The sequence below is a fragment of the Stegostoma tigrinum genome, chromosome 13, assembly GCF_030684315.1.
Source record: "Stegostoma tigrinum isolate sSteTig4 chromosome 13, sSteTig4.hap1, whole genome shotgun sequence".
NCBI classification, from domain to species: domain Eukaryota; kingdom Metazoa; phylum Chordata; class Chondrichthyes; order Orectolobiformes; family Stegostomatidae; genus Stegostoma; species Stegostoma tigrinum.
In genome coordinates, this window is record NC_081366.1 from 54,969,470 (window position 1) to 54,986,963 (window position 17,494).

The 17,494-nt window shown below is 39.1% G+C and overlaps 1 protein-coding gene across 5 annotated transcripts in view; it reads left to right on the forward strand.

Annotated features, from left to right (window-relative positions):
- crebrf (creb3 regulatory factor) overlaps positions 1–17,494 on the forward strand; it is a 59,805-nt gene that overhangs the window by 5,032 nt on the left and 37,279 nt on the right. For 3 of the 5 annotated variants that reach the window (XR_007248786.2, XM_048543156.2, XM_048543159.2), the window contains exons 2-4: positions 11,253–11,433; positions 13,454–13,579; positions 14,324–15,389. Coding sequence is in view for 4 of the 5 variants with exons in the window: in XM_048543156.2 (XP_048399113.1) it covers positions 11,425–11,433; positions 13,454–13,579; positions 14,324–15,389 (1,201 nt within the window). In the remaining variant the exon portion in view is untranslated. Of the gene's footprint in view, positions 1–10,246; positions 10,412–11,252; positions 11,434–13,453; positions 13,580–14,323; positions 15,390–17,494 lie in introns of those variants that run through there. The other 2 variants (XM_048543157.2, XM_048543158.1) reach the window with 2 other exon arrangements.

The window sequence follows — 17,494 nt, forward strand, 5'->3', positions numbered from 1 at the left end:
CGAAGTCCATTTTAAACCTGCACTTGGTCCATAGCCTACTATACTTTGGCACTTTAAGTCCTCATTCTGATGCTGCTTAAATATTGAGAGTTTTTACTTCCACCACCCTCGGGCAGCATGTTCCATGTAGCTACCACCCTCTGGCTGAAAAAAAACTTCCATAGATCTGCTCCAAGCCACTTACCTTAAACTATACCCTCTGTCTTGGACATGTCTGTCATGAGAAAGAATAGAAGGCTTTTTAAACTAAACTAGATGCCAGAACAGAAAAGCTTAGAATGGTAGAGCATTGCCCTTTACTACTCCCAAGCAGCATATTCTTTCTTTTGACGTTTATGTTTATGCTCAAATTTCTTCTGCAGACTATCCTTGGAAGCTGAACTGTTGTTCTCTGTAATTGTTCAAGTATTTGCCACTAATGGAACTTTGTTTGGTTTTGCTCAAAGCTTACCTCAGGGTTTCCTGTACCATTTTCTGTATTTCAGCAGGTTAACTTTCAATAATAAAGGCATCAAGGAACATGGGGATAGTGTGAGAAAATGATGGTGTTGTGTAAGAACTCATGGCAGGCAAGAATGCTATCTCTGAAAATCAGATTAAACCTGAGAGTGCATCTACTCTAATATTGCTAATTAACAGATCTTTTAGTTTCACACTGCAGGGACAAATAAAAATTGAATAATGTGCTCCTCAAAAGGGAGTGATGGAGTTGAATTGCTCTTTTGGTGAAAGACTGACAAAAAGAGAGAAATTAGAATATCCAAATGATTTCAAATTGTGGGAGAAAGATGTCAAATACTGCGACACTAAAACTGAAAATACTTAGCAGTGCAGACTACTTTGTAGAGCGAAGGCATTGACACTTCAGAATTGAATTAAACTTGACCTACAAAATCTCAGATTTTCAACTGCAGTACTTTGATTTTAAACATTATAGATACTTGAAGTTTGAAATAAAAAATAGAGTATTGGTTTTTATTATACCCTTGTTATACAGAATCGCACAAAATGTTTGATAAATAAAATCCAGTATCCATGATTCCCAGAAGAATCAGAGTTTCAATACCTCGATTAATTATGAAAACCTTTATTTTAAGCCCTTCAAGTTCAAGTATTATAGCATTTCCCATTTTCACTGCAGAATATACTGAAACCAGCTGTGCTTAAAATATCCATTAGGAAAATTAGTAGTTGAAACATTGCTAACAATGACTAATTTTGTTTCCTTTGGGCCACCTCAGGATGGAATTTTAAGTATGTATTTTGATTTAATTCTACTGTTTTCTACATCTTAAAATATTCTTTGTTTTCAGTAATGGCAGTTAAAACTTGATTCTGGTCAAGTCTTGAGTTCCAAACAACTCCACTGACCAATCAGACTTTGCTTTACTCTATCTCCTGTTTAGATATTACATATTCTCTGGTGATCTAGAATGGAAGTAACTCTCTAAATAGGATTGTAGGTTTAAAGTTATTCCAGACCTACTTTGCTTGATATCTAAAACATTTAAAAGTCCCATAAGTCTGACTCCCAATTTAAAATTCTACTTTTCTATTAGTAATACTTCTCAAATTCCACATTACAACACCATAAACTTCTTTAATATTACAATTTCAGCTGTGGCAATACTGGCCAAGTCAGATCCAAGAATAAAATTTGACGTGGTAGTTCAGTCTTATTTCATGCAAATTTTTTTAGTCACTGACCATACTTAACATGAGGCTGATAACGTATTTTTATCAGAAGAATATGTACTTATTACCAAAATAAAATAGAGCTATATAAATAAGACAATTTGAAAGATTCTAACTGCCAAAAGTAAAATTAACCCTTTTACCAGCAATATCACAATCAACTCAATGAAGTGTCACTCCTATCTCAATTCTTTAATTTATTACTCAATTAATAAAGTTACCAGCGTTTGAAAAGACTTGCATATCAAGTTATGGATGAGGTTGTAGACTTGCTCACTGAGCCAGATGTTTCATCATCCTTCTAGGTAACATTGTCTGTGCGCCTCCAGTGAGGTGTTGGTGTTCTGTCTCACTTGCTATTTACATGCCTAAGTTTGCTGGGGTGGTTGGCATCACTTCCGGCTCCGTTTTTCAGTGGTTTGTATATCGGGTCCAGTTCCATGTGTTTGATGGAGTTCTGGTTGGAATACCAGGCCTCCAGGAATTCTTGGCATGTGTCTGTTTGGCTTGTGCTAATAGGGATGTGTTGTCCCAGTCAAATTTGCATCCTTCTTTGTCTGTGTGTATTAAGACCAGACCAGACCAGACTGGAACTGCATCAAAAAATTACATTGAACTGGACGGAATATACAAACCACTGAATAACAGAGCTGGAAGTGATGCCAACCACCCCAGCAAACAGAGGCTTACAAATGATAAGCGGGACAGAATACCAGCGCTTCGAAAGCATATTGATGATGTTACCTCGCAGGTGATGAAGCGTCTGCAGTCACATACACCGTCTTGACGACTAAGTCTACAACCTCGAAATTGCCAGCGTTCTACGTCTTTTCCTATATGCCTATCATAAACTTTTACTGCATCCCAGAGATGCACCGATACCAGCATATCAGTGACTTTTTTCTTAATGAACCTTAAAAGGTCTGCCTACTTGAACTGTTCAGTCAGATATCTCCTTCCAGCAGTATGATAGTTTTCAGGCTATCATCAAACTGAGCTGTCCTTATGCCGATATGACTGTCATCAACTGAAACTTGATTGCAGCTTCTAGCTTTGTTCTGCAGAAGCTGTTTATGCCTTGTACTTGTCTTTAAATTTTCCGTGGTATGGACACACACCTTTGTACTGTCTAGCAATAATACTACTGATACAACAACCCTAAATTGAATTTTGTCAATCTTTTAAGCAGTTTGCTCAAGTCCATACCAGTGTTCGGAAGAAGGGCCGTTGGACCCAAAATGTTAACTCTGTTTTCCCACCACAGAATTTTTCCAGCAATGTCTGTTTTTGTTTCTGAAAGCCCATGATATACTAACCTTGCATCCACCTGCCATCCATCTTGACCTTCCATCTGCTAATCCCATTGAGCAATGGGAAGAGATGACCCAGTGAGAGTCAGTATGTGGGCCTCCAGGATGTCTGATCGCTTATTAACAAGGTCATTGCAATTTAAGAACTTAATTATGTACAATTTCATCTATATTTTTGCTTTCAAGGTAACCACGTTGAGCAGTGACAAATTCCATTAATGAACCTCCTGCCAGTCTATTGCTACAACCATTTGCTCTGTTCAGAATGTCATGGTAGAAGTGTGGCATTTATCACAAGACCACACTTTGAACGGATCCGGAGTCATCTGGCACTTTGTCCTTCTTTGAGCATCTTGTCTTGTTCAATCCCGGTTGCCTCTTTTAAAATCATTGTTCTGTACTAACCCTCCCAGATACAGTAAAAGAAAAGTTATCACCAGTTTCTTCATTGCAGAGGCTCACGGAGAGAAGCACTGAATAATTTATCATGCTGTGTGATTCTTATCTCTATCTCCATCTCCACTAATTTGTTAATGCTGCAAACTATTCCAGAATCATCCTGAAATACACAAAAAATTGGGTGCCATGATGGCTCAGCAATTTGTACTATTGCCTCAAAGTCAGGGGACCTGGGTTCGATTCCAGCCTCCACTGTATGGAGTTTGTATGTTTTCCCTGTGTCTGTATGGGTTTCCACTGGTTGCTCCGGTTTCCACCCAACAGTCTAAAGATGTGCTGGTTAGGTGAATTGGTCATGCTAAGTTGCCCTGTAATGCCCACAGATTTGCAGGCTAGGTAGATTAGTCATAGTAAATGTGGGCTTATGGGAATAGAATGGAGGCTGAGCCTAGGTGGGAACTTAGTGGAAGATTGGTGCAAACTTGATGGGCAACTTAGAGATTCTACAATAACCCCCAGTTACTTTTCTTGACAGTAAACAACCATAGAATATAGAACATGGAAAAGTACAGCACAGTACAGGCCCGATGTTGTGCCGTGGAATAATCCTAATCCAAAAATAAAATAACCTAACCTACATTCCCCTCAATTCACTGCTATCCATGTGCATGTCCAGCAGTCACTTAAATGTCACTAATGACTCTGCTTCCACGACTACCACTGGCAAACTATTCCATGCGCTCACAACTCTCTGGGTGAAGAACCTCCCTCTGACGTCTCCTCTATACCTTCCTCCTAACACCTTAAAACTATGACCCCTCGTGGCAGTCAATCCTGCCCTGGGGAAAAGTCTCTGGCTATCGACTCTATCCATGCCTCTCATTACCTTGTACATCTCAACCATGTTAAACCTCTGCCCCCTTTTAAATAAATGTGGAGAGCTGAAGTTTTTGCAACTTTTCTTTTGCTATTTTGCGTTCATATACTATTCTCTTTCTTTGTCTTTTTCTAAAATCCTCCCAACACACAGTTTCATTACCTTTTTGTAGCATTTTTTTTTATTGGCTTTCTTCTTTTGATTTTATCTAATGCTAATGTCTTTTGTTAGCCATGGTTGACTCTTTTCTGTATGTGTGGGTGGATGTTTGCTGTAAACTAAATAATAGTTCTGAATAGACTATCTATTATCTGTGCACTGTTAGACCCTTTTAGTGCATTTCCCCAATCCAACTCAATAAAATAACTCTTAATACCTTTAAACATTCAGTTCAAATTTACCACCCTGGTTTCTTCTTGAGCTAACTCTCCCAATTTTACGTTTGGAACGAAAGTATTAAATTGTGGTCACTCATCCATAAACATTCTTTTATAACAAGATTAATAGCCACTTGCTTGTTGCATAATACTAGATCTAATATATCCTGTTCATTCTCCAACATTTTGCCTCAAAAAATAGTACTGAACATACTTCAGAGACTGCTCTTCCATAGCTTTTGTGCTCATTCGGTTTATCCAGTCCATATGCAGATTTAAGTCACCCGTGATTATTACCTACGCTACATATTTTTCAGCTCTGATAAATACCATACACCACACAATTACTACTGATTAATATTAGTGACTTAAAGGCAAACGGTGTTTTATCGGTCTTTGCCATTTCTTAGATTCTCCCAAACAGATTCCAAGCTTGATTCTCCCTTGTTAATGTATTGATCTCATCCCTTTATTGTCAGTACAACACCACCTGCTTGTCCTCCGTGATGGTTCTTCCTAAACGTTGAATATTCAGTTCCAAGACTTCTAATTGTTCCTTTCAAATTGTACGCAGCATTCACAAATGGTAGACTTTCAGGTTAATTGCCCTTAACTTTGTCCCACATTGAGTTGACTTGAGTTAATGCTCTCCTTGTTTCACCTGTTATCTAATTTTGCTAGCTATTTTTCTGGTTCGTGGTACCATCTTAATTCAATTTGAGCTACCCTTCAGATTTCCATTCTCCCCTCAAGCTGGTTGCGAAACGGTCTTCAACAGCACAAACAAAACTTCTCATGAGGATCTCGGCCCCAGTTCTATTAACAGGTCCCACTTGCCCCAGATCAAGTCCTAGTGCCTCAGAAATCTGATTAGATCATAAGGAACACGAGTAGACCATTCAGCCTCTTGAACTTGCTTTGCAATTCAATAGGATTATGGCTGATCCAATGTTCCTCACATCCACTCTTCTGTCCTTTCCTCGTAACTCTTGATTCCACGACCAATCGAGGATCTGTCTAACTTGGCCTTAAATATATGCATGGACTCTTCCCCTACAGCTGTCTGTGCGAGGAGTTCCATAGACAGTCAATTTTCTGAGAGAATAAATTCTTCCTGTTTCAACATTAAGTTGGTTCATTTTGAGATCATGTCTAATGGTCTTAAACTCTACCATGAGGGGAAACCTGTTCTCAACATTTACCCTGTCAAGCCCTTGAAAATCCTGTATGTTTCAATGAGATCACTTTCTTTGAACAGCCTCCAATAATGTAATGTGTTTCCTTAAACAAAAGGACCAAAACTACTCACGGAGCAGACTTGCCTACTCTTAAACTCCACCTCCCTTGAAATAAGGGCCAGCATTCCATTTGCGTTCCTGGTTATCTATGTACTGGCTGGCTGTGTTCCATGTGTCCCTTGTGTTGCAGCTTTCTGCTATTTTCCTCCATTTAGATAATATTTTGTTCTTTTTTTTCTTCCTTCTAAAATAAACAACTTTGCAGTGTCCCTCGTTCTACTCGATGTGCCAGCTTTTTGTCCACTTAACTTACTAAAATCTATCTGTAATCTCTCCGTCTCCGTCTCCGCCTCCTTATCTCTCTCTCACAACTTGCCTTTCTACTTATTTTTGTGTCTGAAAATTTGGCTGAAGTACATGTGCTTCTTTCCTTCAAGTTTTTCATATACATGATAAATAGTTGCGGTCTCGGCACACCAATACACTCCCTCCCTTGCCATCGGTTCTTTTATGCTGTCCCTCTTGAGCCACATGCTCAGTTGATCAAACCACCTGTTCTGTGCTCTTTAGCATCATTTCCAGTTGTAATTGCTTCAGTGCTGGGTAGCATATCTTTATTGCCTTGGTTCCTAATTCTGTAATTTCATGTATGTATCCCTCCATCTGTGCATTTCAGAGCACCTCTTCAAACCTGTTCAATCAAGTTTTAGCCACCTGACCTAAAATCTCCTTATGTGGCTCAGTGTGATAGTTTTTATAGTAATGTTTCTAGGAAAAATCATGGGACATTTTTGTTACTTTAAAGGCAATGTTATATATTTATTTTCCACAGTCTACCATGACTTAGACATTTAACAGATCACATTTTATTATAAATTTCCCTACAATACTCTAGTATCCTTGTGACTTGCAGGCAGAGACAGAGTGTGACATTAGGGCAGGGATTGACAGTGAATGCTGGTTTAGCCAGTGAAACTTGTATTCCATGAAACAATCTACTCCACTAAATTGGTCCCTAGATGAAGAGTTTTTGGCTTGTAATCTAGAGAGTTTATCTCATTCACGCATACAAGATTCTGAATAGGCTTGATAGGGTAGTTCGGGCAGAATATTTCTTCTGGTCAGGGAACGTAAACCATGAGAACAGACTGCAAGAATAAGGGGCTGATTTTTTTTTAGGATTAAGATGAAAAATTAATTTACTGAAAGGATTGTAAAGCTTTGGGATTCTCTACCCCTGCTGCTTATTGATACTCCATTATTAAATATATTTAAGGCTGGAAAAGATCTTTCGGGTCTTGGAATTGAGATATAAGGGCAGCAGGTGGGAAAGCGAAGTTGAAATCCGTTGGATGGCAGCTGACGCTCATTAAACCATATGGTCTATTACATCTAATTCTTGTGCTCAACTCTCGTTGCAATTCGTTCATGCGTGGAGAATGCAACAACTGCAGTCGGCAGTGAAACTGTCAAAGCCACGCCGTGTTTTCCCCTTGGTGGTATCACTTCCGCTGCTCAAGTAGTTCAGACTCAAACAGTGGAGGCTGTTCATACCCTGACAGTTTACAGTTGCATTATACTTTTTTGTTACTTGGAATATTGCTTTCTCTGGAACCACTTTTCTTTGTTTCCAGCCTTTACCTTGCAGTAGCTGTTGTCGTCTGCTGTGTTCTATTTCAGGAAACCTCATGAAGATTGCGACATCTTTATGTACCAGATTTCCATATTAATTCACAGGATATGGCTGTTGCTGCTGGGCCAACATTTATTACCCATCCTTAATAGACAAGAGGAGAACAATTAAGAGTCAACCATATTTTTGTGGGCCAAGAATCACATGTAGGCCATGTCGATAAGGGCATCAGACATGGATGATCCCTGGAATGGTAGGCCTAGCATACGATGGATGGCTGAGGATCCTGAGATTGTATTCATTAGAGTTTAGAAGGTTGAGGGGAGATCTAATAGAAACTTACAAGGTAATGCATGCCTTAGAAAGGGTGGACGCTGGGAAGTTGTTTCAGTTAGTGGGGGAGACTAGGACCTGTGGGCACAGCCTTCGAATTAGAGGGGGTCAATTTAGAATGGAAATGAGGAGACATTTCTTTAGCCAGAGAGTGGTGGGCCTGTGGAATTCATTACTCCAGATTTGAATTCACATTTCACCATCTGCCATGCATATTATTAATACATATGTTCTGATCCACATTGGTGCTTTATAAATAGTGCTGCCTGCGTGGAGCACCACACAGGATGAATGAATGCTGCTAATGTAAAGAAGGCTGGGTGGAGACCCCCAATGATGACCTTAAGAGGCTGAATTGTGAGGACAATGCATCATAGTGCTGTATACCAGCATGAGCTTAAGGCGTTTTGTTGACAGCTGTAATAGCAGTGGTGAAGTGGAGGGGAAGGAGGAGGAGTTCAGCCATCTATAGAGAGACTGATTGTTTCCAGTTCAATTATACCCATGCTACTACTTTGGAGGTGAGCCTGTTTAACCAGCTTAGTGATCTGGGTATAGATATGCTAGTCTCATTCCAAAAAAAACTGGAGCCAGAAATGTCAGATGTTTGAGCTTCCACTGCAATTCGTTGATATGTGGAGAATGCAACTCTTTGAAAGCAGCAACAACTGCAGTGGGTACTGTGTCCTCTGTCATCAGATGCAGCAAAATGTTGAACCACCTGGAGCTGTCTGATGGAATTGTCCAGACTCTGAAATGGAGGGATGAGTTCCAGGCTGTAAAGAAATCCATGGACCAAGTTGCAGGTGGTCTTCTCATTTTGCAAGCCACAATCTTAAGTTTTCAGGCAGGTTTTCATTCCGTCAGGTATTTGGGTGTTTACGGCAATTGGTCACTTTCTGAAGCTTGGTTTTATGAGGCTGTTATTTGGCATATCTATCACAGAATAAATGTGAAACTTTGCTTTCTGCTTCCCTAATTTCCAGACGAGGTGCCATTTTCGCATTCCATCCATTGCGACTGCTCCCAACGAATACCAACACATTTCCCTGTGAGGATCCTCCCCAACTATCCATCTTCTTTCCTTATTTGCTTTAGGACATCGATTCCCTTCCTTTTCCTTCTCTTCCGTCAGGTGTTCTATTGCCATATGTGAGAAACTGCATTCTGTTTCCCTTGGTCCTTGAGCCATCCTTGAAATTTATGTTCAGTGTTAGCTAGAAAGCATTCTTAACTCCTTAAATGGAAACTGATCCATATATCACTGCATGAAGATGCTAATAATGCTTCTGATTTGATTCCTGCTCAATCTGCAGTTGATTGTATACATATTTCAATCATTACAATGATTATCTCCAAAATTGCAATCAATAAAACACATGCCTTTTTAGCACAAGATAGTATCTTTTCATGGCTCTCAAATTTTATGAAGAGCTTGGAATATCTTTTCAAACTTTTTGCCTATACAATAAACATTATCTGTCAATTTGAGGTCTTTTGGGGGACTTTCTGGTCACAAACCTTTACTTCCTGCTATGCAAAATGGAAATTGTCTGCGTATAAACGTTTTGTAGAATTCTTGTACAATGTTTCCTATGGGAGTGTAGTTGTGGACTTTGCTGGTAGATGGCAGTGTGATGCTTTTTGTTCCCGTCACTGAACATGCATAAAGTTCAAAATATATCAATTCTGTGTTAACATGCAATTTGCCTATGAGTTCAAAACTTGATTTGAAATAATTTCAGTATTTGTGTGCCTGATATTTCTCAATGTCTGGGCTACAGTAACTGAGATAAATTATGATCAATATGCTTCATCACCGACTGGCACATTGCTTTCTAGCTTGAACTTACAAAACATTTTTTAAAATTTATATCTGCTTTTGGTTTTCTTGGTGAATTCGTTCTGAACCACATCTTTTTCCCATGTTGCTTTTTCTAAATTTTCCACTACCTAAGAGGCACATGATGGCCTTTAAATATTCCAGTAACTACAGTTGTCTCTTGGACCCTTCAACTGATCCCGTCACGTGTCTGGCTCAGCCTTATCTCTAGCTGAACACAAAAATCAAAATAGGGATGAATGGAATGCTGGAATTGCCAGTGATGCCCACACCCCATGAATAAATATTTTTAAAGAGAATCTAATCATGTCTCTCCATGTCCCAGATCATTTCACATTCAATTAATTAGTTTTTATTTGAAGTGCAGTGGGTTTAGCTACCTGGATTTAAGAGCAGAGATATCAAATTTAATAGACTGTCATACTTTTTATTTGATAAGGTTGTTAAAGGAAGAACTTTGGCTCTACAACCTTTGAAAAGTGCTTTATCTTTCCATCTGCCAGATCCAGTAGAATATGCAAATTGTTTAAATCCAACATGAAGGCCTACACTATCAACAACAGAGCACACTATCATAATGTACTGAAGTGTCCGTTTTGATCGTGGCTTTTTTTAAAAAAAAACACCAAATGAGACCTGAATCCATACATCTCTGACCTGAAGACACAAATATCAAGAAATGAATCAATGGCAGGGTTGTCTTGCTGTAAGTGTCTAATTTTAGAACACAACAAATTATTGACGTGAGATTATTTTCCATAGTTCTGGTTCAATATTGAGTTAAAGTATACGATGCAGTATCAAGCAGGCATTATTCTTTCCCAGAATCTATGGTTAAAACTGCTTCAGAACTTGCCTGCATCAGAAACTACAGTTTTTGACTTCTTTGAATGTACGATCTAGAAGGTTGTAAGTTTTACTTTTAATTTTAGAAAATATTCTAAAAATATGCATGCCAAGGTCGTTTGATATGCCAGATAATTATTTTTGCGCCAAGTACTCAATTTTTTTCCTGTGGCACTGCATTGGTGGAGTGGGAGGAAGTTCCTGTTGAAGTGTTTGGCGGTGGCTACTACATGTTGTGGTAGATTGTTCCACATTCATTGAGTAATTTGATTCCTATTCTTCAGTTTTAAAAATGCAGAATGTCTGTTTTAATAGTTAAAAGAAAACTAGTTGTTCTGACCTCAGGTACTTATGATGTCTTAAATCTGCATTAAATGTTATTGTTAAATATTGTTAGCAGTTGGCATTCCATTGTTCAATCGCTCCTGAAAGCTTCTTTGGTCCCATCCTTACCTGAAAGTTGATCTTAAGATCTACATTAGAATTGTCCAGTATTATGATATTGTGATTTATGTAATTGAGTGTGTTTTGGGAAAAGTAACAAGTGTCATGCACTGTCTCAAGTAATTAAATTGTTGGAGAAGAGGCAAGCAAATTGGTGTCAATAAAGAATGCAGCATTAAATCTTAATGATTTTAAGTAATGCTTAAGTATGTCTGTTGGACTTTGTCCTAATTCTGTAAATGATTTTATTTTGTTAGGTTTGCAAATTTAGACGGAACATTTGACCAGAAGAAGACTTCAATGTGTTCTGATAGTTGAGCCTGTAGTTAACATTTTAAAAATCACTTCAACCATTTAGTAAAACTGGAAACAGCTCGACCAAATCTGCAGAAAAGAAATTGCTTGAATAAACCAGATGTGGGCTTGGCAATGCCGCAGGTAAGTGTGTTAACTTTTTTTTTCCATAAAATTCCTGACTTTGTAGTAGTAATAGTTTTGCTTATATTCAGAATGAATTAATATTTGAGTCAAGATTTGCAGTATGTTTTTAAAAACTACAAGAGGTAACAAAGTGTAGAGCTGGATGAACACAGCAAGCCAAGCAGCATCTTAGGAGCACAAAAGCTGACTTTTTGGGCTGAGACCCTTCATCAGAAATGGGGGAGGGGGAAAGCGTTCTGAAGTAAGAAGAGAGGGGGAGGCGGATTGAAGATGGATAGAGGAGAAGATAGGTGGAGAGGAGACAGACAAGTTAAAGGGGCGGGGATGAAGCCAGTAGAGGTGAGTGTAGGTGGGGAGATAGGGAGGGGATAGGTCAGTCCGGGTAGGACAGAGGTCAAGGGCGCGGAATGAGGTTAATAGGTAGGAAATGGAAATGCGGCTTGAGGTGGGAGGAGGGGATAGGTGAGAGGAAGAACAAGTTAGGGAGGCGGGGACGAGCTGGGCTGGTTTTGGGATGCAGTGTGGGGAGGGGAGATTTTGAAGCTTGTGAAATCCACATTGATACCATTGGGCTGCAGTGTTCCTAAGCGGAATATGAGTTGCTGTTCCTTCAACATTCGGGCGGCATCGTTGTGGCACTGTAGGAGGCCCCAGATGGACATGTCGTCCAAGGAATGAGAGGGGGAGTTGAAATGGTTCGCAACTGGGAGGTGCAGTTGTTTATTGCGAACCGAGTGTAGGTGTTCTGCAAAGCGGTCCCCAAGCCTCCGCTTGGTTTCCCCGCTTCCATTGTTATTTTTAGTTGAAGCTCCCTGCCTTCTCTCTGTCCCCTGTTCTTTCTGATTACGTTATAACTTTTTATTGGTAGCTCAATCTTTATCCATGGTTCAGTTATTCCCTACTATATCTGGTTCCTCTCTAGATTTTTGCTTCGTTACCCTTTTTTATTATGGATAGACATGTTACTGTACAGACAACTTAATTTGAGGATGAGCAGTTTCTTTTCCTTTATTTTTAACAGCCCATAAGACCTTAAGACGTAGGAGTGGAAGTATGGCCATTTGGCCCATCGAGCCCACTCCGCCATTTAAACATGGCTGATGGGCGTTTTAACTCCACTTCCCTGCACTCTCCCCGTAGCCCTTGATTCCTTGTGAGATCAAGAATTTATCAATCTCTGCCTTGAAGACATTTAATGTCCCGGCCTCCGCTGCACTCCTTGGCAATGAATCCCACAGGCCCACCACTCTCTGGCTGAAGAAATGTCTCCTCATTTCCGTTCTAAATTGACCCCCTCTAATTCTAAGGCTGTGCCCACGGGTCCTAGTCTCCCTGCCTAACAGGAACAACTTTCCAGCGTCCACCCTTCCTAAGCCATACATTATCTTGTAAATTTCTATTAGAACTCCCTTCAACCTTCTAAACTCTAATGTTATGTTTTGTAATGTTATGTTATATCAAAACTCTGTTTATTCCATGGCCGTTCATCTTGCTGTCATCCTTATCTTACTCTTAGCTGTATTCTTATCTCCTGTTTCTTTTACTTTTTGTCTTCCTTCCCCATTCCAGATTTCTTTACTGATTTTTGTGGATTGACAAAAGTACTCATCCCAGACTTGACTTTTCATCAATGAATATTTCATTCTTGCTTTATGAAAACTGTTAAGTGCTCATGGGTAAATTGAATTCTGACAGCTTCAGATGAAGCACCCGTGGGTTTGATCCAGAATGTATTTGAATCTTGTTATAATTTTGTAATCTGTGAAATTTAGTGAATATGATAAAGGTTAGAATGAAACATACTGATGCTTTTAGTATGAGAGGTTATTTCAAATATCAGAATAGGAAGTTTAATTATCAGGAGAACAAGAAAAAAGAATAAAGCCCTGTCATAACCCAGTAAACAGGTTTATAAACAATTGAAATATAACTTTTGGAGACATTTCTCAGTTGCTTACAGGAATTTGATTTTAACGAACTGCTCTCCTAATAATTTGTGTATCCTTTTATTTTATAGCCCAATGTTACTGGAATGGATCCTCCATTTGGGGATGCCTTTTGCAACCGCCCATTTCCAGACCAGGTCTTAACCAGTACTGATTTGTTGGGGAATAATTCAGATCCTGATTTCATGTATGAACTGGTAAGATTCATTAGTGTACAAGTAAATTAACTAGTTGTTTATTTTGGATGTTTCACTTACTACCTGCTTTTTCTTTTTGTGGTTACTTTATATCTTTTCGTCAGTTGACTTGCCTTCTTTCTGGCTTTTTATCCTTCTAATATAAGACACTGGTTTTTTTATGTGGTATAGTTCCATATTAATAACTTGATTTAAGTCACTTTAATCTAGTTCACAGCTGAAAGTTCATGTTTAATTGTAGACAAGGTATGATTTCAAGCTGTTAATCCTGAAAGCCTGATTACTGTAAAATCTGACTCTGCCTACTTCAGAGTCTGCATAATAACATTTTCTAGTTGGAGCCATGGAAGAGCAAATGAGAATAGGAACTTGAGTCACCCATTTAAGTGCTTCTCTGTGGAGTATGAAGACGCTAAGTCATGACTCTTCTGGTGGTTCAGCTGAAATCATCATACAGTTTTTAAAACTGATTAATCTGCATTTTTTACTCTATTTGTTTGCCAAGGTTAATTTACCCACTTGGGCCTACAATCTGTCTGTGGCTTTGTTTGCTTACAATCTGTATTTGTTGTGCAGAGTTGAATCCACTATAAGCATCTAATTGTAGTTATATCCTAACTAAATTATTAAAAAATTCTAACTTTTGGTGCAGGAGGAGAAGACTCAATTTTGAGGTAAAACGTTCTTATTTTACTTCCAGCCTAGTTAATGTCTTGTTTTATTAGAATTTTTTATTTCTTTCAGGACAGAGAGATGACTTACAGCTCAAGAGATGATCCTCTTACCTTGGGAGATTGTAAAGACCTTGAACTTTTAGAACCATTAAATGAGCTACTCGATTCGGATCCTTCGTATACTTCAAACTGGGAGCAGTGGGATACATGCTGGGAAGACTTGACAAAATACACCAAGTTAACTAGCTATGACATTTGGGGAACAAAGGAAGTGGATTTCCTTGGGCTTGATGACTTTTCCAGTCCTTACCAAAATGAAGAGGTCATAAGCAGGACCCCAACTTTGGCCCAGCTAAACTGTGAAGATTCACAGCCTGTTTTGGATTCGTTATATCATCCCGATCTACTCAAGAGTTTAAATCAAAATTCATTCACCTCTTCTCTAGCTGGAAAAAAACTTCCAGCAAACAGGGCAATGCCACTGGTGTCATCTGCCAGAAGTCCTTGTATAGATGCTTGCATGCCAGAGACTACCCAAAAGCTAGCCAAATCTGTTTCTTCCAGTGCAACTGTGGACAGTGTCAACACAAATCCGCCCCTCAATACCAAAATAGGGCCTGTTCTTGTGGACAACAAAGACTTTGTTAAAAAGGCTAAAGTCTGGATCAATCCAGTACCGCTTGGTAAATCAACATTGGGTGCTACCCAGATGCACAGTGACCTATCAGATGATTCCTGTTGCAGTGATATTGGAGCTAATGCTAGGAAACTGGAGAAAAAGAATGTGGAAAGTATTTATTCCAATAAAGCACCCATTGTATTCAAAGAATCTAATGATTCAATTACTCAAACGGAAACTGCTGAAATCTTATCACCACCTGTCTCTGATCACACCCAGAAAAAGGAAGAGCACAATTATTCTTTGTTCATTTCTGATAGTTTGAATGAACAGTCTCCGAGTATTCTTCAAGAAGATGAAGATGATGATGATGATGAGGAGGAGGAACATGATGAAGGATTTGGTAGTGAGCATGAATACAGTGATAATGAGGAAGATGATGACGATGAGGAGGAGGAGGAGGAGGAAGAAGACAAGGATGATGATGATGATGTCAGTGACACCTTCTCTGAACCGGGTATTTGTGCTTTAATATATTAAAACTGAAGTAATGTTTAACTGCTCAGTAACAAAGTACTCCAGAATTTTGAGTGAGAAGGAGAGGCATTTGCCTCAGTTACTCTGTATAGGTATTTATATATCACAGCAGCGTCCCGTTTCATCTTGCATCAAAATTTACGTGCTTATTGGAAAGTTTGCAGCTTTTGAGTTCATATTTGTTGCCATATTTAGTTTTTTTTTTAAAAAAGGTTATATCTCTTTTTGTTTATGATCAAATTATAACTTGGCTATAATACTCATAATTTGATCTCAGCACGTTTTCCATAGTCACCCTATTGCTGTTTTCAATATGAACTAATAACTGGGAGAAGGTTATTGAAATAATTTTGCTGAAGTGCAAAGGAAATAATAAAGAGAAATTCAAAAATTGATTAATATTTTAAAGTAATAGTATCATTTGATTGCAAGTGTGGTTCAATGTAGAAAATATTATATGACGCAATATGGTATTGATTGCAACTGAATCATTGTCTCACAATGTTCAAGGTACAGTTTTTAAAATGCAAATAAAATACCAAATTACATTAGCAAAGAGTACAAATAAAATTAGGTGTATTTTTGTATGTGAAAGAATGTTATAGCACAGTGCAAAGCCACTTCGCCAGCTTTGCTATTTTCCTGCAGGCTTGTTGATATACTTCCTTCAAGTATGCCTTCAATTCCTATTTATGCTTTTTAGTCTGTTTCTATCACCTTTTCAGGCAGTGCTTTCCAGATCAAAAGAAGGCTGCTTTTAAATTTCCTGATGTCACTGATGATTTATTTACCAATATTACTTACGGGCAGCACAGTGGCTCAGTGGTTAGCACTGCTGCCTCATAGCACCAGGGACCAGGTTTCAATTCCACCCTCGGGTGACTGTCTCTGTGGAGTTAGCACGTTCTCCCTGTGTCGGCATGGGTTTCCTCTGGATACTCTGGTTTCCTCCCACAGTCCAAAGATGTGTAGGCGAGGTGGATTGGCCATGCCAGTGGTGATCAGGGATGTGTAGATTAGGTGGGTTACAGGGGTATGGATCTGAGTGGGATGCTCTGAGGTTCAGTGTGGACTTGTTAGTCTGAAGGGCCTGTTTCTACACTGTAGGGATTCTAGAAAAAAAAATTATTTGTTCTCTGGTATTGAACCTTTTGGAAATGGTCCCTGGAAATAGTGGCTCTTCTTTTGTTCTGTTACAAACATTGAAGATTTTTTAAGCATGTGACCTTAAATGCCTGTCCTGTAATGTGAACACACCCAATTTCATACCTGCCACATAACTGAAGTTCCTTGTTCCTGGTACCATTCTAGTTTTTGCGATCTCTAAGACCTTGATATCCTTCCTAGAACATGGTGTCCTGAATTGAAATCAATACCTTTGATGCAAAATTGTGGAGTAGGTTGCTTCAGCGGGGTCTCATCCTCTCTGTCTGTTCTTCTTTTCTCTTTTCTTCTTCCTGTTAGTGCATTTTTGTTTTCTTCCCTTTCTTGTTCTTTCTTTCCCTTCAACCCCAGACGTCTGACGAGCAATGACCCCCAGCTCGGCAAGGTGACTTCCTGGCCTGGCACAGTGGCTGCTTCCTGGAACCAGGGCCCAGTGCGGAATAGAAACTAGGTGCTAGCGTGGTCTGTTGTATCGAACTTTTATTTCTGTAATGCTGGTTTCTTATTTCTGTGCTGTCTAAGATCTTGAAACAAAAGAAGCTGTGTCTAAGTATTTATGTCAGTGCTGTATGTTAGGGTATGTATAAACTTTTTACTATATTCATTGAGTATATGTGACAATAAAGGCCACTCTAATTGTAATCCTACTTCAGCTGTGGACTGACCAACATAAGTGTCTGACTTTTGCGTTCTATTTCTTTATTCATAAAGCTGATACAGTAGTTTGAAATAAAAGCAGAAAACATTTGAAATTTTCCATCGGGTCAAGCAGCTTTTGTGAAGTAAGAGACAGTTAATGTTTCACATCAATGACTATCCATCAGAACTGAGAGAAAAGTTTTGAAGCAGTGGAAGGGGCGAGAGTAGTGGGGAGGGGGAAGCGGAGGCGGAGGGGAACATTCTTGACCGGCTGGAAGATGG